Consider the following 15527-nt stretch of genomic DNA (forward strand, 5'->3'; position numbering starts at 1 on the left):
AAAGAGACCAAGCGCTGGACATAACTTCATGTCTGTCTTATTCATTCACCATGACGTTCACGATCCGGCTAGCCATGAAGCTCGGGGAGCTCTTCTGTGGCGTCAAGACTCCTGCACATACCGACAAGTACGACCATTACCCAGACACTTATGAAGCCCTACCTCAGTTCGAGCGAAGAAATCCGCTGAAACAAGTGTGAAGCTGCCGTCCGCGGTAGCGGATTTCGAGAACAGAGCCGCATCGGCGGTCCCGAGCGCGGGGAACTATGACGCTCGATTCGGGTGCAGCACAGCCTCGATGGAAGGAAACAGGAAGTCAAGCAAAGCGATGAGAGGAATGGTAATAGGGCCCAAACATCCTGAACCGCGAGAGTCAATGTGAGGGAGGGGGTCGAAGCGACAGAGGGGGAGGGGGGACCCCGTCCATGTGCTCGGTTGTATTCTCTCAGCCTCAAAGGAGTAAAAGGGCCATCAAGGGGTCAAGGGTCCAACGGACTAATCTCGTTATGTACTAGTGGCGTAATTGGGACTGTGATACCAGGACTTGCAGGACGGAGTAGATGGACTGAACACCCCTGACACCGCTTTTCTGTCTAACCTCCTCCCGTACTTCGGAATCCAGATCAGATTGGATGAGAATTTGCAGGCGAGACGCCCTACACCGGTTCCATTACTGTCTGGGCAAGCATGACGTCCTCTGACAGGATCGATGAAGGTGCTGGTCCACATCGGATGGCTAGTCCATCCAGCTTTCGAGAATCCCATGGCCAAAGAGCCGCCTCAGGACCAAAGTTCCTGCCAAAAAGCCAGGCCAAATCGGTAGGTGACGACGATGAGAGAGCCTGATTTTTCAGCCAGCCACAAACCGTCCAAGTTGCCCAGCATCAAGGGCTAAACCTGTTTCTGTGAGGAAAGGCAACCTTTCAAGCGACAAGGGGGGCCGTACTGTCGCTGGTCCGCGGCCCAGCCCAAGGTCGTGTTCTGACTTGGCAGAGGCGCAGCGAGGTTCTGGTTGCCTGCTGGCCGATGGTCGATAGGAACAAGGCTGATCGAGGCTTGGAAGAATGACGATCGCCATCCTCGTCCTCCGTGGTCGCGGGCCTTGGTCCAGTGTTCCATTGAATACTATGTCGGAGTATTCAGGGGATAGGAGGACTGCCACTTCTATCATCAATCATCGATCCTCTGCAGGCCCGGGAGAAGCTTCTTGATCGAATTCGTGGACGTCCAGAATGGTAAGACCGCTTGAAAGCCGATAGCACGATATTCTCGAGGCTGAGGCTAACATCAGCTCACCTTAGGAGGCCGCATCAGGATGCAAGTGCCATTGTGGCAAACCAATTCCCTGGAAATGGGCAGCTCGATGCTCCAAGAGCAGACAGTGCCCCGACTATTACTCTGTCCACTGCCACATAGATGACTGCAATCTCAGGGAATGCCGCTTCCACGGCAGTTGCTGGGATGACCATCTCCCCCGAAGCTCGAGGCTCGCAACATCCCATGCCGCAGTTGGGTTGACGGTACACCATTTCTTCGTCAAGGATATCATTCACTCGGAGGATGAACCCGAGAGACTGAGACAGCTACACGAACAAAATGCGGCAACGCGGTGGTTCAACATCCGCCATCGCAATTCTCAACCCGTTCTCTACGTCTACGACAGATTCGGTCCATTGTGTGAACCTATAGCCGACCCAGCTTCCTCGGCCGCTGCTGCATTCCCAACGTTCGTGTCCTTCATCGGGAAGTCGGGCGTCGGCAAGTCCACGCTGGTAAGAGCAATGTTGTTGCTGGGAAACCTAGACGTACAACACATGAAAGATGACGATGTCTCTAACCTCTCAACAAACCAAAATCGTTCGGAGACTTTCAGGGCCGCCATCTCTTCGCAACATGAGATGCCAGTGACCCGATCGGGCCATATTGATCATGCCGCAGACCCTACGACACTTGGTGTCCATCTCTACAAGGACCTCTCGAGCTCACGCACATCGCAATCAGACCCCAATACCTTGACATTGTTCGCAGACTGCGAGGGGTTCTTCGCTGGGGCGGCGCAAACGAATGCTGAACGCTTTGCCACAGATCAACGCAGAATGCCGGCCAACGAAGATGCTACGGAAGCGAACGTGTTGTACAAAGCGCCCGTGACCGCAGCCAGTTACTCTCGTCATGGACAGCAAGGAGCAGAACTGTTCTACGCAAGATTTCTTTACGCCGTCAGCGATGTCGTCGTCTTTGTGACCAACGAGGATCAGAACATCACACTTTTGCTCGTGAGCGCGCTGGAGTGGGCAGCAACGGCAGTTATGCACTCTGTTAATTACCCTTCGCGGAAGACTCTCGTCATCGTTCGCAATGGCGCTCTTGGCCACAGCCAGCAATTTGTCGATAACGAGTCTCTCGAGAGACTATACTTGGAGCGTCAGACCTTTTTGTGGAAAGCGTCACCCATACTTCAGAATTTTGTCAATGATTATAACAGCAAACAGGATGGATTTAGCAAGCATATCTACCGGAATCGAGACCTCTACGACGCATTGTTTGATAGAATCATTTGCTGTTGCATACCTCATATCAATGATATTGAGGAACGCGGAGACGAAACGATGTTCACCCAATACCTGAAACTACGGACCCTGATCGACGATGCCTCACAACGAGCAATCAATATGCGTTCCAAATTGTGGATGAAGTACAATGTTTCTTCCCTCTCTCAAATCCTCTTTTCAGCTTTCGAACACTTTCGGACCAGCGACGAAGCATTCAATTTCAACAAGGCTGCGAGGGTCAGCAAGCCCAACCCCCAATCGTTCTCCGACCATATTGCCAATTTCCTTCGACTTGCATTCAACTCACCGATGTCTGTCCAAATCAGGGCAATGATACCTGATATTGTCGCTCTGAGCTTTGCTGTTTGGTCAATGAGGAATCTCATTCACGGTAAGAAAATCAGAACGTCCATTTTATCTCCTCTCTAGCTTTTCTAAACTCGACGCCTCTATAGTGGTGGATCCAGCAAGCCTATTTGGCCGCGTCATAAACGGTGACAAGGATGAGTTCTCGCTGGCAGAGCACTGTCAGTCTGCCCTCCAAGAGTACGAAGAAAAGTACCAGCAATGTGGGTATAAGTTTTCGGAGAACGACCTTTGCACAAATGGGCCGCCGGCTGCGCATCAGCAACTACATTTGTCGACATCCAAGAAACGGGCGGACGGGGAATTCACCCCCAGGCATAGATTGGACCCAAACCTGGTGAGTCTGATTCGAGATAGATTCTTGGGGCTTTATGAAAGTCTAGTGAGTGATGGTGGGACCCGTCACCGGTCCATGACCAAGCCCGCTCTAAGTAAGATCAGGAGGGTTCGAGAAGCCGTCATGCAGAAATATATTAGGCAGTGGAGTTCGATGACCAGCAATATCACCTGTCTTGCTTGTCTGCAGGCAGTACCCGAAAACGTCCTGCACTGCGGCCACGGATTCTGTGTCCAATGTGTTCGAGAACTGGGCCAGGCGTCAGAGAGCTTCGAGTCGGCTTGGACATTCGAAGTCTGTCCACTTTGCAGCGCACGGACATGTGACAGCTACTCACATCTGATAAGGGAAAGACCACGATGTGCTGGCGCCCGAATTCTGACGCTGGACGGAGGCGGAATTCGAGGCATCATTGAGCTTGCTATCATACAAGAGATGGAGAAGAGGCTGGGCTTGCAGATTCCCTTCCGTGACTACTTTGACCTCATAGTCGGGACAAGCACAGGTAAGTCGTTCCAGGGCCAAATTTCGAGACGTAGACATGCCTTACTGACTTCCTTCCTTCATAGGTGGAGTTATTGCGCTGGCCCTGGCAATGGGAGACAGGGATGCAAACACACAAACAACCTCGATAACGAAGTCGTTCAAGGATTTTGCATCCTCAACTTTCCGCCATCCCCGAGCCGGCAGTCTCCTGACGAAGATTGGGCTTGGCCACTTTGTGACGAGTGTGGTCATGTCTTTCGGTCTGTATCAAGCCTTGTTTGATTCAGTGCCGTTGGAAAATGGGTTGAAAGATTTCTTTGGCTCCCAGACAAGTCTCTTCGGGTCTGCGCGAACCCGGCATCACCAATGTTCGACCCGAGTGGCTGTGGTTGCCACCGTGGATTTTGGAAAACGCGCACAACTTATCACCAGCTACAACCGACCAAATTTGGGATCGAGCAGCGACTTTGAGCGCGAAGACGACGAGACCAAAGGAATGCGAATTTGGGAGGCGGGGCTTGCGACGTCCGCTGCCCCGTTCTACTTGGCCCCGTTCAAGAAGACGGAGACGGGGATTCTGTACCTTGACGGTGCATTGCACATGAACTGTCCAGCCCCTGGAGCTGTGGAGGAGATCAGGAAGCTGTGGCCCGAACACCCCCCTTCGCTCGATGTTCTCGTCTCCATTGGGACCGGTGTTCAGGACTCGGAAGTCAAGATTCCCCGGGCGATCCGAATCGGGGGTTTCGAGGAGATCTGCCGGTCCTTCCACAGCAAACTGGACTCTGAGACCCAGTGGCAAGAGTTCGTCGCCAGTAGTGCGACGGACGCTTTCCGTGACCGGCTGCACCGGCTGAATCCACCGATCGACGAGAACCTGCAGAAAGTCACGTTGTGGCAGTGGGATAAAATGGCCAAGCTGGAAGAGATGGTGCGGCGACAGATGAAAGAAAGCGAATGGAGAAAGCGTATCGATGACGCTGCAAATGACTTGCTGGCCAGTCTCTTCTACTTTGAGCCGCATGCCAACGAGCCCTCCTCGGCGAACAACCTCACGCCTACGGGGACGCAGCACGTCAATGGAGCCCCCGAGATCCACGGGACGATCCGCTCGCGTCTGCGACACGGCAGTGCCGAGCTGAACCGTCTCCTCGACCGAGTCAAAGGTCTCTTCTATACGAAGCTTTCCATGTCCCGGCCGCCGTCGTCGCTTTTGCAGCATGACCCGTGGACCGAGATCGCAGCATTCCACACCGTCAAGGCCCAAGTCATGGTTTCGCGCCAGCCGTTTCGCGTCCCGGTCCGGCTTGGAGAGACGTCCGAGACCAGGTTGTTGGTGCTGGCGGTGCGGTTCAAGGAGGCTTCGGCGCCGCTCCCTATCAGCGGGTTTCCGACCCTGTTGCACGACTTGCATGTGAAGGTTAGATCGTGGGATTGATTGATTCATCGACTGGTTGGGTTGTTGGTCCTTTGAATCGTCGTTATGAGAAAGGGGCTGGCTGGCTGGTTAGCAGCTATTCGATAGAGCTAAGAAATCTGCTTCACTGGTTGAAACGTACAAGTCTTTATCGAAGACGAATCCGCATTGCACGGAGTCCTTGGACCGATACTCCTGCTGCTATTGACGATGGCGTTCCTCGCCTTTTCCCCTGCGCCTATGCGATGGGATGGGGAAACAGTGAGCAGTACTCAGAGTCCTCGGGGAGATCTGTCTTACTTGGGAGCGGGAGACGTGTCGTGTGCCGTGTGTCGTGGCGTGTCGCCGACACGTCCATTTTCAATAAGCATGGCCTCCCTATTTTTTCCCTTGGGGCGTTGGGACAGCTTGGTATGGGAGACCTCTACACACATCACTCATATTTGGGGGGAGGGCTAGTAATATCACAAACAGGTCTTTCTTTCTTTCTTTCTTTCTTTCTTTCTTTGACAAGCACTATTAATATGTTTTGCTCAAACCTGACCCCCCCACCAGCCAGCCTTTGCCGTTTGAGCATGGCATATGTTCGTGTTTCGAAGAGAACAGTTGGCATACAGATTTCGATGCATGGAAGAACATCTCCAAAGACTCAAACCGCCGACCAACTGGGAGGAATTCCGAATGTGCATTCCCCGGCGTGGTACTGCCGACATATCGCTGCAACAATAGTGGTCTCGAAGATTTGGCCATGGTCTTCCGCCTTCTTCCAGTACTCTTTCCAACCATCTTCCCACTTTCCCTCCAGACGCTCCAGCCATTCCGCAAACAGCATGGGAGATTCTTGCCTGTCTTTCAGGAAGGCCAATTCTTGGCCCGACTTAGCCTTGCGAACACATTTCAAATTCTCAGCGAGAGCTTTGATATGCTCGTGGTCTAGGGAGCGAGGCACCCAGGGCTTGTTCCTTTCTGCATGGCACGATGAGCAGAGAATAGTGTTTGTGCAATGGTACATAGCACAGATGAAGTGCGGAATCACGGCTCTGGTTTTTCTTAGATTGCGTCATGGACGAGCCAGTAAACAATGTTCCACACGAACCGCTGCACTGGACGCCATCGCCACCGTCCGGAGCATCTTTGTTCGGATCATTTGGCTTTTTCCTTTGCGAATCGCCTCGACCCTTTGTTGACACCACTCTTCCTTCGCTGTCCAGGCTCCCACCTGCGGCACTTGTAGGTATCGTTTGTTGCGTGGACGAGCTTTCGGTGACGGTGTAAAACTGAAGAGTACAGGCGATCCTCGCCTCATGTTGAAGATCCGGAATCGGAAGAAGTGCCAGCACCTTGGCGAGCATCCGAACGCTCTGAGCGTCGTTGGAAACCAGATCGTCTTCCAAAGCCCTGCAGCATGCCGGGAAGGTTATATCCATTCTATCGCAGAACGCGCTCGCTGACCCAATCTGGCGATACGCAATTGTCAACGGAATGCTCATCTGTGACAGTCCTGGCTGGAACTCGGAATCGCGTGTAAGTCGCTCCGATTCCCCGCGCAAGATTTCCTTTTCGGCACGCATGGTACAGATTCGGAACATATAGAATGAGGATGTCTAACATCTGCTAGCTCGTCGCCGTCATTACGGCGATACCTCTGCCCTCAGCTGGGTCCCGTGCTAGGTTCAGAAGTGTCTCCGCCGTTGCTTTATCGGCAGACTCTGGGGAACTCCACCTAAAAATGGCATGCCACAATCGCAAAGAGTTCGACAGACCACGGTTGGAAGTGTTCTGTAATGACTGGATCGCCTGATGGTACAGTTCGTCCAGGCGATCGCCGCTGTCAGACATTCCTGGCATTCTTGCACCGCGTTGGATGAAACTATGCGTCGACGACTTGCAACCTGTCACCACCTGCTTTTTGCTTCCCTTGCCGAGGAGACTGCTGATTTCCCCCCACTCGGCCCTTTTGGCCAGAGAGTCAACAATATCGTCAAAATAGATGAGGCTGGTATCAGAATCTCAGCCCTAATTTGCAGTTGGTATGCGTTGATGATTTTCTGCCCCCAGGTATTCGTCTTCGTATCCCCTCCCTTCTCTTGAATTCGTTCGCACATGCTGGACTGCCTTCTTACCAGCTTCCAAACACTTCATGTTTAGTTCACGTCTGAAATAGGTCTCGCTGCTGACGTTCGTTGAATCTTTTCCAGCCTTGTTGTTATGGGGCGTATTGGTGGTTTGGAGGTCTGTTTTGGTTACTCACTGTCCCTCATAGTCTGTCCTTGCTCTTTCTTTCGCTAGCTTCAGACGCTTGCTCAACCTCATTAGGGGGTGGCTGTGACGAAGTTGAGGTGCTCCTGCAGCTCTGCGATATCCGAAGGCTTCAAGCGGATTGTTTGTAGATCCACAGACATGCCCAAACAGATGCGTCCGACTCTTAGCCAAAGCTCCAACTCCTCCTTCTCATTCTTTGAATTTCGAGCCTCTGAAATCCCCTGCTCGGCTTTATCTAAAGCATCTTTGTAGCAAACCTCGCATCGCAGGGCCAGAGAGCGACACCTGAACTCTTTTGCAGTTTTGCCCCATTTGCCGAACTCGTCTGAGACCGCAGTGAAGTCCTTTAGTTCAAACCCTTCGCCTTTGTCTCCTCATTTCAAGCAAAGGTTGGCAAAAGCCGAGTCGGGTGGAATTTCAGGTTGATTTTTTTCAATTTCATAAGCATCGAGTATTGCCCTGTACGCGAACCGAAAAGATGCATGCGCCTCGAGCGGGTGCTCGACCTCCTTCCAATTGTCGATCGTCAAGAACGACAGGAAGCTGGTCTCATCCTCGTCCTCAACATGCTCCATTTCTACGTCCATAGCGCCAAATTCTGCAATCTTATCATCATTAAGGGAAAGCATGAGAAGTCTATGAAACAATATGGGAAGAGGTAGAAGTCAGACCTGGAATCTCAATCCTCAACGGACACGGCTTACTGAGATAACCTGCCATCCAATTCACTATTCAAGTCGAGCTCCTTTGCGGGAGTGCTGCCTGCTTCCTTTGCACCACTCTCGACCTTCGACCACGCTGAAGTGAGCTCCAGTAGCAGTTTCATTCTAGCGAGGGTAAAGCTACTTTTTGTATAAGCGAGCCATGTGAAGAGATTCCTCAGCAGCTGCATCTAAAATTTGGACCTCTCGGAGTTGCATTCAGCGAAGAGTGTCTCATGAAAACATTGGGTGTTGTCTGGGAGTGCTTCGAGGCGCACTTCAAGGTGTTGCGACTTTGAGTTCCTCTGGTTATGTAAACGGAGAGCATGATCCGCATAAACAAAATCCAGTAAAGATGAGTTAGAAGAACTTGTGAGAGGTGTACTCAGGCGAATCATATGATTTTTTACCTTTGGCCTTCTCGCATTGATGATCGTGTCTCTCTTCATTCAGATACGTCTTACAAGTCTAGGCCAACTTTCGAAACGAATCTGGACGAATTTGCTCAAGTCATCCATGGAGTCTTTTTGTGCAGGCTTCTCAAGGCCTAAAAATATGGTGCACATCGGCATTTCGAGGCGCTGGGTGAGCTGCGATACGAAAACTGACTCCCTGGGGACCGCAGAAATGACTTGCAGTTGTTGGTTGGTAACGGCTGTTTCGAGGTATTGCAAAAGTTTCCCTAGCTCTTCAGTGTTCAATTCGTCGACTCCGTCGAGAATGAGGACTGATGTAGACTCGCTCAGAAACATTTCTCTGAAAAGAGCACTCCAGCAGCGATCGCATTCTTTTGGTTCTCAGCAACTACACTTGCCGTTGTTGGCCTCTCTTTCCTTGATGTGCTTTGTGAGTCGCTTTCGATGACCTGCGTCCCGCTCGGCACCCTGCATGACATAGCAGGAAATGAAGTCTTGAACGGAGAGGACTTCCCCGCTATCGCAACCGAAGTTGAAGTACGCAACAGTCGATTTTTTCTGCAAACTCATTCCCCGGTTGGTATTCATGCAGTAAGTATCGCAAGACGTAGAACAGCATCATGCTCATTCCTGTGCGCTTGTTGCCCTTGACGAAAAGCAAACCCGTGCTCTGTTTCAAAAACTTCCGAAACTCGTCGTTCTGCTTGATCCAGATGCAGGTTCCTTTGACGTACGATTGTTCCATTTTTAGCAGTCGCTTCGCCACAGGGAACTCTGGGCCCGTCGAAATCGAACGCAGGATATGCTCTAACGTTCTGAATTTGCGACTTCCAAAGTCATCCATGAGCTGGTCCTCTCTGGAATCCACGTCACGGCGCTCACCTCGGTTGTATGCAGTGATCTCTAGTTTCGTGTTGAAAGTGGCTACCTGCATCATTAACACTCTGATGTTGATGAGGCCCACATCCATCGTTTGCTGTAAATGCCTGACGGTTTGTCTGGTCTGAATGACGTTGCCGAGCGTGGACGTAATAATAGAGGACTCGAGATCGCTCATCTGCTGGTCGAACACTTTGTACTTTTCTGTGAAGCTATCATCTTGCAGGATCCCTACTTTGAAGAATGTTGATGTTCGGCTTCTGAACAGCTTTCATCCAAGAGAGCATACCTCCAGGATAGTACCAAACAACCAGCTCAATTTTGAATGAAATGCTGTTTCTGATGGTATTTTGTTCTGCGGTGGTGATAGTCTCTCAAATAAGAATGATACCGTTTCGTAGAACCCGATTACTCTCTCACGCATTTCCGCCATTCTGTTAGTCGCCTGGAAGACGTAGGTTAACACCCAAGTAACTACTAGAGCAGGTAGAAAGACACTATAGGCTAGACCGTCAACGACTGGTATGATAACCTAGGTCAAACTTGAGATTTTACTCGGCACCTTCAGAGTCTTGTCTTCAGTGTAGTTTTTCCTGTCCAGAGCCTTATTGATGAATATTTCCATGCTGGCCGTGTTCCAGGATGTCGCACCGTTATTGGGTATACTCCACCTGCTGGAGATCAAATTGTTTCTCCGTGAGCAGGTACAAGCGTTCAGGAGTCTCAGTGAGTCTCAGTAGACTTCTGGCGATGAAAGAGGGCACGCTTTTTTGGGTCATCTTCCTTTATATCATTGTTGTATCTCTTGGCTGCGGCTTCCTAGATAGCGCCTATGTCCGATGCCTGACTCGTGGTATTACTTGTAGGAGGCATCGAGAGTGAGGCTTTCGATCCTTAGCGGAGGCTACCTACTTGGAGGTAAATTTGTGGAGATCTTTGGCGGCGCAAAGGGACAAGCCGGGTATCAGCGATGCACGCAGGCGAAACTGACACGGTCAGAAGATCTACCTCGTACCGAGAACTGGGTACAAGTAACGTGAATGACGATGGAAGGGTTTTGGCGCGGTCTGGTAGTGTGATATCTACCGAGCTATGTAGCCTCGCTAAGTAAGTGCACAGGTCACTATGTCATGTGACCTCTCTTGGCGTAGTTGTGAGCCAACGAGCCAAGTACCCAGTACAAGTACTTGGTACGCAGAAGGCCAAGGGATCAACGGTTGTAAGAACACTTATCGTATTCGTTCATACAAGGGCCTTCATCAGCCACCATCTCGCGAGCTAGGTACGTATTTCCGAGGTGCATACTAAATACCCATGACACATACATACTTGTAAAGTGGATCTTCTGGATGCGCCGGCTAAGAAGTAGTCTTCTTCGTATGAGATGCAGTACGAGGTATGGTGTCTTTGTTTCTCTGTGGTCCTTTGTCCAAGTATCTCATACACATAAACATATCAGCCTGGTGTCATCTTCGGGGTCCCAAGAACCTTCCCACTTCCAGGCTGCTTTGCAATCTCGAACTATGGACATTCCCCATTCCACTTCCAATGCATACATATCCCGCCCACTCGCTCGTGTGCCCCTCCCACGCCCCAAGGCGCCTGACTAACCAATGCATGTGAGTTGACGATGTTGTTGTTGTCTTCCGTTCCAGCCTTGCACCCGTCGTGCAATGAAAATGCCTGATTGACGCTGAAATCATGTCGAGAATCTATTCACCGAGGACGCCATTTTTGTGAATTGATTGGTTGCTATGCTCCATCCGTTAGTTTTCCCCCTGCCCCCAAAAATCATAATGTCGGTTTTGTTCATTTTGTCGCATTTCGCAAGGAGATAATACACATTCGATCATCCACTTCATTCGTTTCCGTCAAAAATATTCTTCAACTTCGTGTATTGTACACGTTTCTCAGTCCTAGAGAGAAGGTTAGCACAAATGATTCTGAAAGGGGATATTCAGCTGGCGCAAACACACCTCATCCGTAAGACGATCCAGCAATTGAATGCTTAATATCATGACCAGCAATCCTAGTGTGACCACGACGAGCAATCCAAAGCCGAACCAACCAAGCACCATAGCCGAGGTTCCAACCCCCGACTTGACGCTCCCATTTCCCAGATCCTGTGCTACTGTGCTTGCCGCTACGGCCGCGGTGTGTTGCCACATAACGCTGACCAGCACAAAGACCGATGCAATGAAAATTGTGGCCAGCGCGACCTGTGACACTGCTCTCGAGGGAAATGGTCGGACTTCATGCTCAGATCCATCTGGTCCCGTGGACGTATGCCAACCTGGGAAGGTCGCCAGGAGCAAAAATGTGAGGAATGCCAGCACAATTGCAATAATCAGTAGATAGGGAAACACGATGGCGTTCTTGAACGTGCTGGCTACCCATATCAGGTTCAATGGGTCTTGATCGATGGACACCAGGTCAGCCAGTGCGGTTGAATTTTGATTGCACATCCACGCTCCCCCATCGACACGGATGCAGATGCCGAAATATCCTACGCGGACATTCAAGTCGGCATTTCCCACGATGTTCGCTATCGCAGTGGTGACGGAGGGATCGACTTGTACGGTACTGAAAACGGGAGGGTATTTTTGGTAGTATAGTGAGATGAGGTAGATATCGGGGATGAGCGGGGAGGTTGACGAGCAGCCTGCTAGCAAGAGTGCTGCAGAAGAACTATGTCAGCATTCGAATAGGTGGCACACGGGAGATGGTATAACACTCACATAATAAGATAATTGCAATGGCTATGAAGATCATGAGGACATGGTGGTAGCCTATGAAGGGCACGAATCTTCTCCACCCTGTCCTAAAGCGTAGAGCCATTGTGCCGTCTTCCTGGAATCAACCGTGTCCGCGAGGCAAGGTGTATCTCTGTGTGTGTGACCGTCCCTGAGGACGGAGTATGGTGTTGAAGCTCAGCACGAGCACAAGTTTTGGCACGCAGCCAGGTTCAAGTGGTGGCCGAGGGAAGTCTTTGAAGTTAACAAAAGGTCGAGGTGTATGATGGCTCTGAAAAACAGAATGGTTAGCTGCCTGGGTTTTCTTCTGGCAGAGGGAGACAGATGAAGAGGAAGAGGAAGGAAGAGAGGAGAGAGAGGCGTAGCTTGATTTAGTCCTGGAGATATTTTGAGAGTGGATTTGCCATGGCTGTGATTGGATTTCAGTGGTTTGCCATATCTGAAATCCGTGAGGTTGGGTTTCTTTTGTTGAGGTGTGAGTGAATTGTTAGAAATTAATGTGGTGGCAGGGAAAAGCGCAGTTGTAACAAAATGTGGCAGGGCTGGGCCAACCTGGATACTTGGGTGACGAGGCTAGCCTGTGTTTTGGTTTTACCGTTTTTAGTTTAGGCTCCCGCCAACCTTATGCTTATTTACTGCCTGGTAGCCTTATGACGTAGTTTCCACCTATTCATCTTCACCGTCTCTTTGCCCGACCCGAACTCGTGGTTGACTCGGAACGTGGGTTCTTCTTGCTTTCCGTTCATTATTGATACCAGGGGCTCAGTTATCTACGGAGAATTCGGGACGGAGTACATCTATTGCATTCATTAAATCAGTAGCCCCAAGACCCTGCACAGTTATAACCAATAGTCGTCGACATTCTAGCTCGTCGTTTCTGCCCAATGCCTGGTCTCCAACGGCCAATCCAGACCTTCCACATCGCCCTGCAGTGCATCTCTGGAAACAAAGTAAACGCCATACCGAATGCCGCTAAAGCCCATAACAAAATCAATCATGCTGATACAAATGCAAATGAACTGAGGTCAAATTTAGGCTTCTGTGCTGGTGAGCCCGCCTCCGAGTTTTCATCCTCGCTGTTCGGTATTATCGCATCCTCGCTACCACGCTTTTCGTTTCGCCAACCGGCTGTCGAGACGCAGCCGTTCCTCTCTGCCACTGATGTTTCAGTCCGGCTGCTTAAAGTCGGAGATGATGCCCCACGAGAGCTTTGCTGGTTCAGTGACCTCAACGCTGACCGTTGAACCTCTAATGGTTGATGTTTGAAGGTCTTTTGCAGATCCACTTTCCGACAGAATGACTGGACGTCTCTAGATCTAGGCCCCTTTCTAGGTTCGCGCAGCTGGATTTCTGACCGAGAGGAGGATGTCGTCTGCCTCGAGCCCATGGGGACTAGCGACCGCATGATAGAGGTTTGGCTCTCTTGAGGTTGGAAAGCGAACGTTTTCATCAAGGATTCGTTCTGCTTCCGGACATGATATTCGAGTAGATCCTCAAAGGCGCCGGGATCATGGTTCTGGCTGATCTCTCTTACAGCCTCGGCACCGCCTGAGTGAGTTTTGTCTGATGGTGAAGGCTGCTTTGGGGATTTGGCAGCGGGCGACGATTGTGGTATCGAGTCATGTGATTCAGGGCCTTGAGGCAAACGCTGCCTTGCTTGCGTCGAGTTCCTCGTTACCACTCCTTTGTCAGGACTCGCCGCCTGCTGGATCTCAGGCTCAAGCAGCATGTCTCCATCGCAATGGTCCGAGAAGACTTCGAATTTAGACTTTACACTTTTCTTGTTCTTGCAAATCTTCTGGGCTAAAGGACTGGCCTCTTCACCCTTGGCGGTGAAAAATGGACTTTGCTTCAGCTCTCGGATTGGCGAGGGGTCCATTGAGTCTGAACACAGTCGTTGTCGCTTTGTCGACTGGAAAGTCGACATTGTTGACGCTCTAGCCAGGAAGGCCGTGCGGTCTGTCGCACTTGCGAGCGCAGCCAATATTGTGGTAGTTCGCCTCAAAGCAGGAGCAGAAGAGACCAGTCTAGGTTCCCAAGAGGCATTTTGATTGCGTGCCAGCAGTCGTTGTTGCGACGGAGAAGGAGTCAGGCTGTTGGGATCTAATTCAGCGAGTGGTTGTCGTTGAGGCTGGAAAAATGTCTCTATCGGTTTCTTCGGCTTCAGCTCTGGTACGGACGCGTAGCTCTGGCTCCTGCGCTCTCCAAGGGCCGGGCGAACCAGAGACTTGGTGTTAAGCTGAATAGGTCTCTTCGAGAACGGATCTAGATCACCACATGCGACACCAAGAGCTGTGGAAGGTTCCACATAAGGCCCCAGATATGGCATGTCTGAATCCAACATTCCTGGACCAAGGTCGTTCAGGAACACCATTTTTTGTGTGATTGGACAGAAAACACGGTGGTGTAGAAAGGTCAGCTCTGCATGTCGAAATTGCTCCAAGTAGCCATTCGGTACAATCAACTTCCCCTCCAATTGGACAATCCGAAGGATCTTCTCGATGTCGGTATACTTGCGAACAAGGCCGTGGGCTGTCTTCAGACCCAACTTGCCAATATTGGGCAGATAGTCGCAGCCGCTGAGGATAGCCATCCGTCGGAACATCGAGTTGGTCCAGCCAGCAAGAGAGATGTCTTTGCACATGGGGAAGTCTGACCGTTCAATCTCAACCAATTCGCCATATTGGTTGAGCTTCGTTAATAGCCGCTGGGCACCAAAAACAAGCATATCCGAATCTTCGGCCAGAATCCCATTAATGATACCCTTTTGTTCTAAATAAACCAACTGGGCATCAGCTTCGTACGGTGCAACGATATACTGGACATTAAGCTTCTTCAGCTCCTCAATCAATTGTCGAGCCATAAGCGGGGTAACGTCGATGGCTTTCTGGAGTTCTTGTTGGGCTTGAGTGGTTTTCCCGGCCTTATGCAGTTCTAGACCCAATGTCCGGCTCTCTTCTCTTTTCTTCCGCCTGGCAGCATTTGTCCCCGCCTTACTGGGCAGATTGTCTCCGTCAAAGACCAGATAAGGTGTGACCCCGAAGTCGAGCAGCATCCGGACTCGGCTCAGGACGAAATCGATGTGGATAGTAGTCGGTTTGTCGAGGGCAAGGGCGAAAGCGCAGCCCACAACGCCTCGGTGTAGCCATCCATAGGCGTCAACTCCAATGGTCTGTCCAGAGAATTTCTTGAGAGTGCAGTGCTTTTGGATGGACTTGAGCACAGGCAACAGACCTGAAAGCGTCAGTGTTACCTGCAACAGGGAGTCAATTTACATACCTTTAATGCCCATCTTTGCACCACCGCCAATGCTCACCGCTTGTTTACAGTCGATGCCGACACTTTAAGGCGGAGCGAG

At 50.9% G+C, this 15527-nt stretch overlaps 6 protein-coding genes across 6 annotated transcripts; 1 reads left to right on the top strand and 5 right to left on the bottom strand.

Annotated features, from left to right (window-relative positions):
• Positions 1-1781: 1781 nt before the first annotated feature.
• On the top strand, positions 1782-5179 carry A1O5_03550 (uncharacterized protein; the record flags this gene model as incomplete). The annotated part of the gene is made up of 3 exons (XM_007744161.1): positions 1782-2943; positions 3008-3760; positions 3825-5179. 3 exons carry the CDS (start codon positions 1782-1784, stop codon positions 5177-5179), a joined length of 3270 nt encoding a protein of 1089 aa, XP_007742351.1.
• Positions 5180-5807: 628 nt separating this feature from the next.
• A1O5_03551 (uncharacterized protein) lies at positions 5808-6729 on the bottom strand (the record flags this gene model as incomplete). Its single annotated transcript, XM_007744162.1, has 2 exons — positions 5808-6124; positions 6255-6729. The coding sequence occupies 2 exons, from the start codon at positions 6727-6729 to the stop codon at positions 5808-5810; spliced, it is 792 nt and encodes a 263-aa protein (XP_007742352.1).
• A 1065-nt stretch (positions 6730-7794) lies between these two features.
• Positions 7795-8246, bottom strand: A1O5_03552 (uncharacterized protein; the record flags this gene model as incomplete). Its single annotated transcript, XM_007744163.1, has 2 exons — positions 7795-8056; positions 8125-8246. The coding sequence occupies 2 exons, from the start codon at positions 8244-8246 to the stop codon at positions 7795-7797; spliced, it is 384 nt and encodes a 127-aa protein (XP_007742353.1).
• An 808-nt stretch (positions 8247-9054) lies between these two features.
• Positions 9055-9594, bottom strand: A1O5_03553 (uncharacterized protein; the record flags this gene model as incomplete). The annotated part of the gene is made up of 1 exon (XM_007744164.1): positions 9055-9594. The coding sequence occupies one exon, from the start codon at positions 9592-9594 to the stop codon at positions 9055-9057; it is 540 nt and encodes a 179-aa protein (XP_007742354.1).
• Positions 9595-11326: 1732 nt separating this feature from the next.
• Positions 11327-12254, bottom strand: A1O5_03554 (uncharacterized protein; the record flags this gene model as incomplete). The annotated part of the gene is made up of 3 exons (XM_007744165.1): positions 11327-11332; positions 11393-12093; positions 12155-12254. 3 exons carry the CDS (start codon positions 12252-12254, stop codon positions 11327-11329), a joined length of 807 nt encoding a protein of 268 aa, XP_007742355.1.
• A 909-nt stretch (positions 12255-13163) lies between these two features.
• On the bottom strand, positions 13164-15461 carry A1O5_03555 (uncharacterized protein; the record flags this gene model as incomplete). Its single annotated transcript, XM_007744166.1, has 2 exons — positions 13164-15403; positions 15449-15461. 2 exons carry the CDS (start codon positions 15459-15461, stop codon positions 13164-13166), a joined length of 2253 nt encoding a protein of 750 aa, XP_007742356.1.
• Positions 15462-15527: the final 66 nt, after the last annotated feature.

The sequence above is a fragment of the Cladophialophora psammophila genome, assembly GCF_000585535.1.
Source record: "Cladophialophora psammophila CBS 110553 chromosome Unknown aczJe-supercont1.4, whole genome shotgun sequence".
Taxonomy (NCBI): Eukaryota; Fungi; Ascomycota; class Eurotiomycetes; order Chaetothyriales; family Herpotrichiellaceae; genus Cladophialophora; species Cladophialophora psammophila.